The 13,452-nt window shown below is 42.3% G+C and overlaps 1 protein-coding gene across 1 annotated transcript in view; it reads left to right on the top strand.

The window, feature by feature from the left end:
* Nucleotides 1-1,447: 1,447 nt before the first annotated feature.
* Nucleotides 1,448-13,452, top strand: part of mylip.S (myosin regulatory light chain interacting protein S homeolog) — a 36,505-nt gene continuing 24,500 nt past the window's right edge. The window contains 2 exon segments of the mRNA NM_001092199.1: nt 1,448-1,623; nt 9,697-9,887. Of these exon segments, the coding sequence (NP_001085668.1) occupies nt 1,537-1,623; nt 9,697-9,887 (278 nt within the window). The 5' untranslated portion in view covers nt 1,448-1,536.

Raw genomic sequence — 13,452 nt, 5'->3', positions numbered from 1 at the left:
TTTGTATCAACAGCCAGCTGTCTTTAGCCTGCATCCTCCAAACCCCACAATTCCCTGCACACGTGATTTCAATAAGGAACAAAACATCATAGTGTAATGCATTGTGGGTTATGTAGTTCCTACATGCTGTCTGTAAACTGTGGAGAAGTTGTTATAATTTGTAACATCAGTGTTTAATCCCTCCTTCCCTGCCAGGATTTCAAATAATGCAGAAAGAGAAGAACTGTTTCTCCTTATCTAAACTGTTTTTGTGTCTCAAAATTGTTACAAAGTATCTTATTTGCACTCGTTAGCTGTTCTGGGCTCTCTGCTAAAAGCCAATTAAGTGAGAAACTTTGTTTATTTTTCTGGCTGTTCAGTGCAGAGAAAATAGGGACTTACAAATGAGGGACTGTGGGTTGAGCTGTCAAAAGAGGGACTGTCCCTCCAAAAAAGGGACAGTTGGGAGGTATGTCTCCTCAGTTGGTCTTCATTATTTATAGGTTTTGAATTTTTCATCTGCTAGTGAGAAAAAATCCTGCCGCCCCCTAGGCCTGGGTGGCCTTTCCACAAATCCGGCCTGGGAAGTAGAAGCCTTGGTTGTGGGCGGCATAGACTGTGGGGTCACTCAGCTGCCTGTGTAATTAATTAATTTAATGAGGACAGACGTGTATGTGAACAATAGGGATTAGGGCTGGACAGCATTAGATTGGGCATGGAGATGGGACTGGGGTGCTTAGGGTCAGTTTTACCTACAAATGCCTCTTTTTGTGCATTATAAAATTCTATCTGGTGTAAGTACTTTATATTACTTCTCGTTCTAGTCAGGTTCTAGTCTCTCAGACACGTCACTGCCTGGTTGCTAGCAGGGGAAATTGTTCATTTAATATTTGTCTTTATAAAAGTACTAAAATGTTCAGTCAGGCCACTACATAGAAACAACAGCAAAATATTGGCTCACGGGATCCACAGGGACCTTACCCACAGTGACACCGGGTTTTTAGGCATTTTTCACAAACATAGAACCCCTCGCCAAAAACCACCGGTCATCTGATATTATCTAAACAATAAGCATAGTTTAGATTGTGATCATAATATGTATCTAATTTTCGAAAAAGAATCGTATAAAATGAGCAGTAGAAGGAGCTGGCTATCGCACATGGAAGGGACAGCGAGTGCAACGCAGAGTGACACGTTTGTGTGTGTACAGAAGCGACACAGTACATGCTGTAATACTATCCCTGCCTACCATCTCTGAAGGTCCTTTCTAAATGAAAGCTCCGGGCTCCGGTTACAGTATTCCAGCGGCCGGAGAACCAATCAGCGTATCTTGATGAGGAGGAGGAGGGAATAAGTAAGTTACCGGCAGGGGGCGGATTTTATCAGAATCTAGTGATATTCTTGCGCGGACGGTGCTGGAAGTAGGCGTCCTCCTTTGCGCTTTTCTACATACACACTGGGAGATTCAGGACACGGGTCGTCAGTGCCTGGCTAATTTAGGGACAACACGGGAGGCTTGTGCTGAAGGAAAGGAAGCTGGGCATCCCCCGTACTGCCATGCTGTGCTATGTGACGAGGCCGGATGCGGTGGTTATGGAGGTAGAAGTGGATCCGAAGGCGAATGGAGAAGACTGTCTCAATCAGGTAATTGGCTACGAGACGTGACATTGGCGGTGGGCATGGCTGCTTATGTTTATAGAACAAGCCCACGGTGAGACCAGTTTCCCATTCATCAATGTTATAGGACTGTTTCAATTTTGCCTTCTTCCACTTGTTTGTCCACTATTTTGTGATCCCCAGCACTTACCTGCCTGTGTGCACAATAAAGGCTACTTGCCTGCCCTTCTCTATCAGCCCTGTACAAAACCTTCTTTCATTTGCATTCACCTAAACACATCATCTGAGAAGGAAAGAAATGTGAGCACTTATCTGCATATGTGGCACCGCCAGCAACTTACATTCACTTTCCTAATGTCCTGGGCCAGATGGTGCTCCCCATGGATAACAATCACTTTCAGTCTTTTTATTGGTGGGCTCCAGCTTTCTCTTTTATTTGGCATTACCAAATGGTCGGTGTTAATCTTCTAAATGGTAGATATATGTATTCACAGCTGAACCTGGTGGGTTTGAATGTTTGCTTTGTGAAGCCCTGTGGAAAGGTAAACGAGGTGCTGACTGCAATGGCTCATTAGCTTTTGTTAGCAGTTACCTGTTGTGGAACCTTTGCCGTCATTGTTATAAGTGACACTGAAATGTGTTGATTTATTATGCTGTAAATCTAGAAGAAAGAGGGGAGCTTGGTGTATATGTGAGGATAACTGGAGAAATAAAAGCAATAAATGTGGTGTAATGCAAGTCTAGGTCTATATTGAGGCCAAACACCTCTGGTGTCTGCTGTGTATATTTTTTAATTTAAATTGATTTCCCAGGTGGCTGCTATAATATTTTTTTTTAAAAGGTATTTATTTATTCCAACTTCCAGAAGCATACAAAATATAGTGCATGCAGGAAAAAAGTTGTTACAGGTATATTACATTTCGCAGCTCTGAAAGCCGTATTTTGATTTACAACCTCGGGATCCCCAACAGAGAGGCAAGTGACAAGAGTAAAGAAAGAAAAGGAGAAGTAGAAAAGGAAGAACAGTACAGAAAAGAAGTAGGGGGGGGTGGACCAATCTGCAAAGGAAACAGAACAATAAACCAGCAGCACAAGCTTTGAAAGCCTACTTGAGACAATAGGACAATGCAATGATCTGTGAACCACATTGAAAACCATATGCAGATTAAGAATTGGTGATTAGACAATCCAAATAGTGCTAGTCAGCCAGGGTCTAAATGGGGGCTTCAAGCCAGTCCATTGATTGGGTCGGAATATTTGCAGTTCTATTAGTGTAAGACTCATTGCGCAGCAACCAAAGTGTCCAGATTTTATTGAATTTCGTTGGGCACCCCCTTGCATAATAAATCTGTTCCAGAGCGGGCAATGTTTGCTCCACCTGAGCTATCCAGAAGTGTAGGGTAGGAGGACTCTCATCTTTCCATTTTATGGCTATTGCCCGTTTTGCATGGAACAGGAGAAAGGTGAGCAGAGTCCTTTCTGTTCTTGAAGAAGTAGTATCCTGTAGGTAGTTGAGCAGTAAAACCGTAGGGTGGAACTCCACTGGCATAGCCATAAGTTGAGTGATATAATCAGCTATTTCTGTCCAGAAGTGCTGGATTTGGGCACAGTCCCAAACCATGTGAAAAAAATCTGCATTAGGGCTATTACATCTGTTGCACTTGTCCGGGAAAGCCGGATTCATTTTATGTAGTGTGTAGGGGGTATAATAGGCCTGGTGTAAGTATTTGAATTGGATAAGACGGTCCCTGGATCTGATCAAGGGGGCAAGAGAGTTAACCAGTATATAGGACCATTGCTCCATGGTAAGATCCGGAATATTAACAGTCCATTTCTGCAGCAGTTCCTGCCTTGTGGTTTGGTAACTAGCACGCAAGAAAGAGTATATTGCGGATAATGGTTTTGTTAGATGCTCCTTGCGTACTAGAATCTCTTGTCGGGAAAGTTCAATCCTGGGAGTGTTGGACTGAAATTGTTGAGTGAGAGCATGTCTCAACTGTAGGTAACGAAAAAACATTCCATTAGGCAGACCAAATTTGTCCTTAAGTTATTGAAAGGAAAAAAGTACATTATCCAAATACAAATCACCGAGATATTTCACATTGTAGTAAGCCCAGAGGTGAGGGTCTGGTACAGTAAGAAGTTGCGACAGATTAACGTTAAACCATAATGGGGTGTGAGGAGATAGAGTTCGGGGACCAGTGCCCAGTCTCTTACAGCCCAACTGCCAAGCTTTAACCACATTTTTCATCATTGGGGTAATATTGGTAGAGAAAAAAGCCTTTCTATAAATCAGATTACACAACCCTTCAAGCGACCCTGCTATTTGAGCTTCTAGAAGTGTCACTGGGTCTTCAGGCGTTGGGGTTTGCCACCACCTCAAAGGTGTCAATTGGGCTGCTATAAAGTAGTCAAACATGTCAGGGGCAGCTAGTCCGCCTTCCTGCAGCAAGGACGTCAGGGCAGTGTATTTAACCCTAGCAGCTCCCGGAGACCAGTAAAGTTTAAGTTGCATTCTAAGTAGTTTAAAGAAAGAGGCTGGCAGCCAAACTGGCGATTGTCTAAATACATAGAGGAACTTGGGGAGGAACTTCATTTTGAACAAATTTATCCTGCCAAGCAATGATAAAGGGAGCTTGAGCCATTTTTCAATTGTTTTTTGGAGAGAGTCCATTAGAGGGTCAATATTCAATGACTTATAGTTATCCAGGTTCGGATGTATATGTATCCCTAAGTATTTCAGCGTGTCTACCTGTGTCAGCGGAAGGGAAGGGTCAACTACCTCAGAAGCTTTCGGATCTAACAGCAATAGGGAGGATTTGGTCCAGTTAATTTTGAGGCCTGAAAAAAGAGTGTGATTATCAATTAGGGTTAAGGCGTGTTTCAGTGAGGGGCCCGGATCATGTAGATAAAGCAAGGTGTCATCTGCAAATAGGGAAATTTTTTCCCTGAGATTGCCCAATTCAAATCCCCTAACTGCCTCGCTATCCCTAATAAGGCATGCTAGAGGTTCCATGGCAAGCGCAAATAGGCCTGGCGATAAGGGGCAACCCTGTCTGGTACCTCTAGTCAATGTTATCGGTTCAGAGAGTTCCAGATTCGACAGTATTCTAGCAGTAGGATTATTGTATAACATCCGCAACCATGTCAAAAATTTTTTGCGAAAGCCAAACATTTTCAGAGTCTCCCACAAATAAACCCACTCAACCGAGTCAAATGCCTTCTCATTGTCGAGAGAGGCAATGACTCTGGTACCTGGATTATCAGGTGTCACAACAATGTTAGTGTACAGCCGCCTAAGATTAAGTTCAGCAGCTTTATGAGGTATAAAGCCCACTTGGTCAGGGGCAACTAGTGACTGAATAACAAGGTTGAGGCATCTGGCTAATACCTTTGTTAGAATTTTGGAGTCCGAGTTAATAAGTGAGATGGGTCGGTAGGAAGAATGATGTAACGGGTTTTTACCAGGCTTTAAAATCAGAACTATTGTGGCATCTGCAAAGGATGGTGGGAGAGTCCCCGAAATTAGGGAATGATTAAATAACTCAGTGAGGTGTGGAGCTAGAGTAGACGCATGCGAAACATACCAAGCGTTTGGTAGACCATCAGGACCCGGGGTTTTGCCAGATGGAAGTGAAGCTATGGCCTCTAGGACTTCTTGTTCCTGTATCGGGAGGTCCAGGAGCTCTCTATATTCTAGAGGGAGATTTGGAAGACCTAGCTGATGAAGGTAAGCTCAAACTTCAGCGGGGTGTTTATTGATTCTAGAAGTATATAGGGGCTTGGTAGTAATCTGCTAAGCTTCAATTGATTTGAGTTGGGTCTGTGAGAAGCGTGTCATCGTCTAGCTGTAGTGCGTGAATAGCTGTCCTGGGCTGATCCTCCCTTGCCAACAAAGCTAGCATTTTACCATTTTTGTCACCTTTCTCATATAGAGCAAATTTATAGTGTAAATGCTTTTTATGGGCGCTCTTCCATTGTATTTGAGAATATAACCTCTGGGCCACAACGTATTGATCTTTTGTTTGCTCAGTAGGGTTCCGAATATATCTCGCCTCTGCCTCCCGCAGTGCATGCTCCGCTTCAGTCAAAGCACAGGCCGATTTCTTCCTAGTAAAGGCTATAGCTGAGATATATTCTCCCCTAATAAAAGCTTTCATGGCATCCCAGACCAAAGGCAGGGAGGCTGTATTAATATTCTCTTGAAAGTAGTTAGTGAGGGAGAGTTGTATAGTTTTTTGTATATCTGGGTGGGTAATCCAGTGCGGACTAAGTCTCCACATTTTATTTTTAGGGTTTGGGTACAGAGTCCATGTAATTAGTAGCGGAGCATGATCAGAGATTCCCCTAGGAAGGAACTCTGCTTTGACTATTTTGGAAGATAAGTCAGGAGAGGCAAAAGCGAGATCAATTCTTGACATTGCTCCCCTAGAGTAACAAGAGAACATCTTTTTGGTGGGATTACATTCCCTCCAAACATCTACAAACCCGGAAGTTTGTGCCCAGCTTCTCAAGCCCCCAGGATCAGCCCTGCCTAAAGTAGATAGGGATAAGCGGTCCTGCTCCCCATTCATGACTGCATTAAAATCCCCAAGTATCAATGTCGGGCCAAGAGGCAGGTCCGCAATATGGCGGAGTAGATCGTATAATAGTGTATCTTGGAAGGGAGGAGGGACATATACACTAACCAGAATATATGGCATGCCAGCTAAGGAGGCATGAATAAGAGTAAACCTACCCTCCGGGTCATTCTTTAAATGGAGAAGTTGAAAAGGGAGTGACTTATTTATCAAAATGGAGGTACCTCTAGAATAATTGGAATAGGACTGTGCAATCCAGGGTTTTCTAAGGAAGGTAGGGTTAGTAGTTTGAGATAAGTGAGTCTCCTGGAGACATATAATATGGGGGTTCCGTTTACGTAAAAAGCTAAATACCAAGGATAAGGATTAATGGAGAACTTAGCCCCCTAACATTCCAAGATATAGCAGTTATCTCCGTCATTGCATAAAAAACAAACCAATGAACCATCTCCCCCCCAAAGAGAGATGTAGAGCGTAAGAGAAATAGCAAAGGGAAAAGAGAAGAAAAGAGAAAATAGCGAAGAGGGACAGCAGAGACATGAAATAACCAACACAACCCACCCTACTTCTCCCAAAAGTGGAGAAGTTTTGTACCCTTAACATATTACAAACAAGGAGGGTGCACCCAAATCGTACACCAAGTTAGATTAACCCGTAGATCAAAAGAGAGCAGTATAAGTATACATCAATACAACTGAACTGTATCAAATAGCAAAAGTTGGGCTATAGCACCGTGTATGTAGCAGGGCCTGTATTCCGTTGTAGCTCCGTAGGCCCACTTAAGCCAGGAGGCGTTGGGTGGCAAGCCATGTGGTTTACCCAGGAAAGTGTATGAAGACAAATACATTACCATACCAAAACTTCGCTGCAGGGCTGCTATAGAAGTGGAACAGTAGAGCTTAGGATTGACTGTGGTTGTTGGTCCAGCCATTTGGAAACTTCAGTAGGAGTAGTAAAAAAGTGGGTACGCCCATCCGCTGAGATTCTGAGCTTGGCTGGGTACAACATAGCATATTGGAGGCCCGTGTCCCTGAGACGCCGTTTAACGGCTGTGAATTGTTGCCGTTGCTTACGTAGGTCATTGGAGAAATCAGGGTATAGAGAGATGACAGCATTTTCAAACCGTAGTTCCCCTTTACGGCGGGCGGCAGCAAGTGCGGCATCCCTGTCTCTGAAATTCAGAAACCGTGCAATAATAGGCCGCGGAGGGGCCCCAGGGGGCGGTGGTCTACCTGGGATACGATGAGCACGTTCAATAACAAAGGCAGTGGAGAAGGCCTCTGGACCAAGTTCCTCCTGGAGCCATTGTTCCAAAAACTTGGTAGCATCTGGGCCTTCAGCTCTTTCGGCAAAGCCTACAATCCTTATATTGTTCCTGCGGAGCCGATTCTCCAAATCATCAGCTTTGGCCTCCTTAGCGTCGAGCCTGTGACGCAGTTGTTCAGTGCGGTCAGGCATAGGGTTACAGAGATCCTCCAGGCCGCTTACCTTCCTCTCAACCTCAGTAGTGCGGTCTCTCACCTTTTGCACATCCTGCCGAAGTATCGCAAAGTCCACTTTTAATTCCTCAACCTTCACCATTGTGGCAACATGGCAGGTTTGTATAGTAGCCTTTAGGACCGTGACGACTTCCGCCAAAGTTAAATCAGCAGGCTGAGGCAGTTCTGCTTCGCCCAAGGGGTCACCTACTTGTGACGAGTTGAAGTTTGGGGCTGATGTTGCCCCCGACTCCGTATCATCAGTTGCCGAGAGTTCCCCTGAAGCATCGAGAGGTAGCGGAGAGGAGGGAGCATGTTGTTCCTGCTGTAGAGCGGCACTGCGTAGTTCCGCCATGTTGGCGGGCCTCGCGGCGGTGCGGAGATGTGCTCTGATATCTGAAGATTCAGCGGCTTGTTGCTTTTTCTTGCCCATCTGCTAGGTTCTGTAGAAGTAGTTGAGTCAAAAGGCGGGTTACATACCACCCAAGTCAGGATATCTGGCCGGATTTAGTAGGCTAACTACGGAGCTAAGCAAAAAGACGTCCGCTCACATCGCTAGTTAACCACGCCCCCTCCCAGGTGGCTGCTATATTATTTAACATTCTCTCCTTCTCTGTGCTCATACTATTTAAATATGTGATGTCAGAATTTGTGCCAGTTTAGTTTTACTCTTAAGCACTGATTACTGCTACATGATGCAAGATCTAATAGTATAACAGGCATGCATGTTGGGATGTCTGAATTTTACATTATGATTGCTTGGCTGTAACAAGTCTTCTCTATCGTTGTATTTATACTAGGCACCTCAATTTGCAGCCCCTACAGATGTATTTTCTATAAAGCAAATGGAAACTCCAATCTCTTCCATTGAAGTGGTGATTAAGTTTAGGTTTGGTCTCTTTTGCTATATAGTTACTATTTTCACAAGTGATGATGTGAATCCTTTGTGATAACAGTTACTACAATATATTGCGGGCATTTGGCTCAGTCTGGCAGACTGTCTTCTTATGCAAACATTGAGCCCTAAACTGGGGAACAATTATGCAAAAGACCACAAACCTTGCTCATATTTCAAAGGCTTGAGGTTCTACTCATGAGGTTTCACAGACATTCCTGATTCCAAAGATTGCAAGTAAATGTTGATAGTCTGTCAGTTCCAAAGAATGAGTTCCCCATTCCCCTACACTTGAAGTCTCTCTGCTTTCTAGAGAACATGTTGACCACCCACTGTGGAAAGCAAAAGGTACTTCATATTCCAAAATCTATCACTTTACAGCGGCACAAGGCGAGGGAGGGGTTGAATTTACAAAGTTACATAGTCAGATTGGGTTTAAAAAAAACCAAAGTCTATCAAGTTCAACCCCTCCAAATGAATCCCAGTATCCATACACTCACCCCTCCATACACTCATATAAACTATATATACCCATATCTATACTAACTATAGATTTTAATCACAATAGCCTTCGATATTATGTCTGTCCAAGAAATCATCCAAGCCACTCTTAAAGCACCAGTAATTTTTTTTTAATACAGTTTAAACTTTTAATTTGCAAAGCGATCCTCTTCAGAAATGGCGACAGGGCGACGATCCATCGTTCAGTGCTCAATTTCTCACCCTGGCTTTCTCCTTTATATTCTCTGTGAATGTAATAGTTGCTGGGAAATTTCTTTACAGTATCAAAGTAATGCATGTAATAGTTCAGGAGGTTTTCTCCTTTAGTTACTGTATTTGTTCCAAAGCAAAGATGGCTGTCTAGCTTTATATCTTTTATCGGTCCCTTCAGCGTTAAATTGTGTGATAAGTAAATATTATAAGTAATTAATCTGTTATTACTGTATTTCAGAAGTTGTATTTATTCAGTTTGCAAGCTAATGCCTCGGTATCTTACTTTACTTTAATGGTTAATGAAGTGAGAGTTGTCTCTTCACTTTGTGTAACTAGTTTAAAGTGCTGGCATATGTAATTTAGCTATATATTGGTATACTAGACCATATCTTACTATGAATTCTAAATTAAGTATTTTCTTTGTTTCTACCAGGTTTGCAAAAGGTTAGGGATTATTGAAGCAGATTACTTTGGACTGCAGTTTATTGGTAACAAAGGAGAAAATCTATGGCTGAATCTAAGAAACCGAATATCACAGCAGATGGATGGTCTGGAGCCTTTCAGATTGAAGCTAAAAGTGAAGTTCTTTGTGGAGCCACATCTAATCTTGCAGGAACAGACAAGGTAAGAGATAGAGGAGGCTCCCATTTCTGGGTAAAGTTGCTGTTACATGGAATATGGCCAAAACAGCTGCAAGAAAGGTATGGGTCGAAATTTGACCCTTGATAAATCTGCCCCCTAGTGTGCTGCTTTTTTAATTTTGGTTCGATTTGCATAATATAAGAAAATGTTAAATATAAATTCATAAAAAGATTGTCTTTGCTTATTTGTAAATGCAACTGCATTTTAATGCAGGATTAGGATGCCACTATAGTGAATTTGTGGAGTAAAAAAAAAAATTGTTGATCAGGCAATCACCTTGTTCATTATCATGATCAGTAAACGTCAATTGTTAAATTGATGTTTAATGATTTTCTGACATTAATATACATTTTACTCTAATTTAAACTCCCAACAGTTTGGGGGGGGGGGGCTGGCTTGCTACGTTGTTTCAATAGTCAGAACCAGAGAACATTATATATATATATATATATAAAACAGCACAGAAACCGGCACTCTCGATAAGGGTTTATAGTATGCCTGGGTGCAGTGTCCAAAATCAGCGTAAATACATATCCAAAAAGCGGTCCGCACTCTCAGGTCTTATAAATCACTTATTTTTATTTGAAAAGGTTGGCTGACGTTTCGGCCTCCACCGAGGCCTTTCTCAAAGTACAGAAAGATTAAAATGAACATGCTTAAATACAATCCTTGGCGCGAAAAAATCCCTAATTGGAATAGACTGCTAAATTACATCATCGTTATGCGCCCAAAAATTAGCATACCCAAATGGGTATTTGCTCATTCAGTACTACGTATATACACAACCAGCAAATCTAGCCCACCCCCCTGTTAAAAAATCTGTTAGGATCATTAAAAACATACTTGTAACAGCTCCATGGCAAGGATACAATATTGCTATTTAAAATCCATATTGGTGTCATAAATAATGTTACAAAGTAAAAACTTGAGTAAAGATAGTAAGTCTAGCAGGAGTACACATACGTTCATAATACTATAAAAATATAAATAGGCATTTGAGTATCGAAACTCAGGCTCTGTCCAAACTAGCTTAAAACTAGCTAAAAAGCAGGCGTCCCAAAAAGCAGGAAAATATAATAAAACAAAAAATATATAACAAATAAGTGCTTGCAGTTACTAAAACATATGATAAGGTGCAATAATAAACCGTGATAAGTGACCAAACATCCCCATATCAATGTACAAGCTACCCATATTTTATATACGAAAATAATATTAATGGGTAAACAACTTTAGTTGCTAAGGTGACAAAACCTTAAATAGAAAAAAAGAGACAAAATATTTAAATAAAAAAGTATATATATAAAAAAGTATGTATATAAAAATATATAACTATCCCTCAATATGTGCATAACCCCAAATAGAATCTAAATTAAAGTGAAATAGCACGTGTTGGTATGGGTCCATCGTGCTACTGTCCTGCTTTTAATGGTGCGCCCAAGGAAGGCCAGAGTCCTTACAGTCCGTGATGCGCATGAAGCATGCGTTGTCGCGATGTATGGCTCTGTCGGTGACTCCTCCGGAATGCGGTCAACTGGCACTATAGTTAATGGACCAGACATTCTCCGTTGTCCTTGACACATTGTCCCGCAAAGCACATAACGCCGTAATCAGCCTTGTGTGGCCACGGCTATCACCTTAATGCTGTTCCGGCTTCAGTAGGGCGGACAGCCCTAGATCGTCGCACAACTTTGTCACCCTTATTGGTCCACCGCCCCAGCGTGTAGCGATCCACCCAAGTGCTGTACCGGCATCAATTGGAAGGGTCGTCCTGGATCATCTCGACGCTGAAACACAGGTACTAGTCTACTGCCCCGGCATGCCGCGATAACGCCGCAGTGCTGCCGTGGCGTGCAGCGACAGCGCCACAGGAAACAATATTTCACCGGCATCAACAGCATGGATCGCTCAACACAATATCATCATACACTCGTTTATTGGCCACACATCGGGGAGTATGTAGGACCCACATAAGGCCACGACTCATCGATTCCTCCATAGCCGCCTCCTGTTAGACCCTTAAGACCTCGAAAGGAAGGGGTGTTGCGTCCATCCAACACAGGGATTCCATCGACCATCTCATATTTAGCATTTCATAGGTTAAATAGTCCAAATAGTTCAAATGATCACACGGGTGCCAGGTTTAAAATAGTAAGAATACAAAACAGCACAGAAACCGGCACTCTCGATAAGGGTTTATAGTATGCCTGGGTGCAGTGTCCAAAATCAGCGTAAATACATATCCAAAAAGCGGTCCGCACTCTCAGGTCTTATAAATCACTTATTTTTATTTGAAAAGGTTGGCTGACGTTTCGGCCTCCACCGAGGCCTTTCTCAAAGTACAGAAAGATTAAAATGAACATGCTTAAATACAATCCTTGGCGCGAAAAAATCCCTAATTGGAATAGACTGCTAAATTACATCATCGTTATGCGCCCAAAAATTAGCATACCCAAATGGGTATTTGCTCATTCAGTACTACGTATATACACAACCAGCAAATCTAGCCCACCCCCCTGTTAAAAAATCTGTTAGGATCATTAAAAACATACTTGTAACAGCTCCATGGCAAGGATACAATATTGCTATTTAAAATCCATATTGGTGTCATAAATAATGTTACAAAGTAAAAACTTGAGTAAAGATAGTAAGTCTAGCAGGAGTACACATACGTTCATAATACTATAAAAATATAAATAGGCATTTGAGTATCGAAACTCAGGCTCTGTCCAAACTAGCTTAAAACTAGCTAAAAAGCAGGCGTCCCAAAAAGCAGGAAAATATAATAAAACAAAAAATATATAACAAATAAGTGCTTGCAGTTACTAAAACATATGATAAGGTGCAATAATAAACCGTGATAAGTGACCAAACATCCCCATATCAATGTACAAGCTACCCATATTTTATATACGAAAATAATATTAATGGGTAAACAACTTTAGTTGCTAAGGTGACAAAACCTTAAATAGAAAAAAAGAGACAAAATATTTAAATAAAAAAGTATATATATAAAAAAGTATGTATATAAAAATATATAACTATCCCTCAATATGTGCATAACCCCAAATAGAATCTAAATTAAAGTGAAATAGCACGTGTTGGTATGGGTCCATCGTGCTACTGTCCTGCTTTTAATGGTGCGCCCAAGGAAGGCCAGAGTCCTTACAGTCCGTGATGCGCATGAAGCATGCGTTGTCGCGATGTATGGCTCTGTCGGTGACTCCTCCGGAATGCGGTCAACTGGCACTATAGTTAATGGACCAGACATTCTCCGTTGTCCTTGACACATTGTCCCGCAAAGCACATAACGCCGTAATCAGCCTTGTGTGGCCACGGCTATCACCTTAATGCTGTTCCGGCTTCAGTAGGGCGGACAGCCCTAGATCGTCGCACAACTTTGTCACCCTTATTGGTCCACCGCCCCAGCGTGTAGCGATCCACCCAAGTGCTGTACCGGCATCAATTGGAAGGGTCGTCCTGGATCATCTCGACGCTGAAACACAGGTACTAGTCTACTGCCCCGGCATGCCGCGATAACGCCGCA

This window comes from Xenopus laevis, chromosome 6S, assembly GCF_017654675.1.
Source record: "Xenopus laevis strain J_2021 chromosome 6S, Xenopus_laevis_v10.1, whole genome shotgun sequence".
NCBI lineage: Eukaryota > Metazoa > Chordata > Amphibia > Anura > Pipidae > Xenopus > Xenopus laevis.
This window is presented reverse-complemented; position numbering and strand designations above follow the sequence as displayed.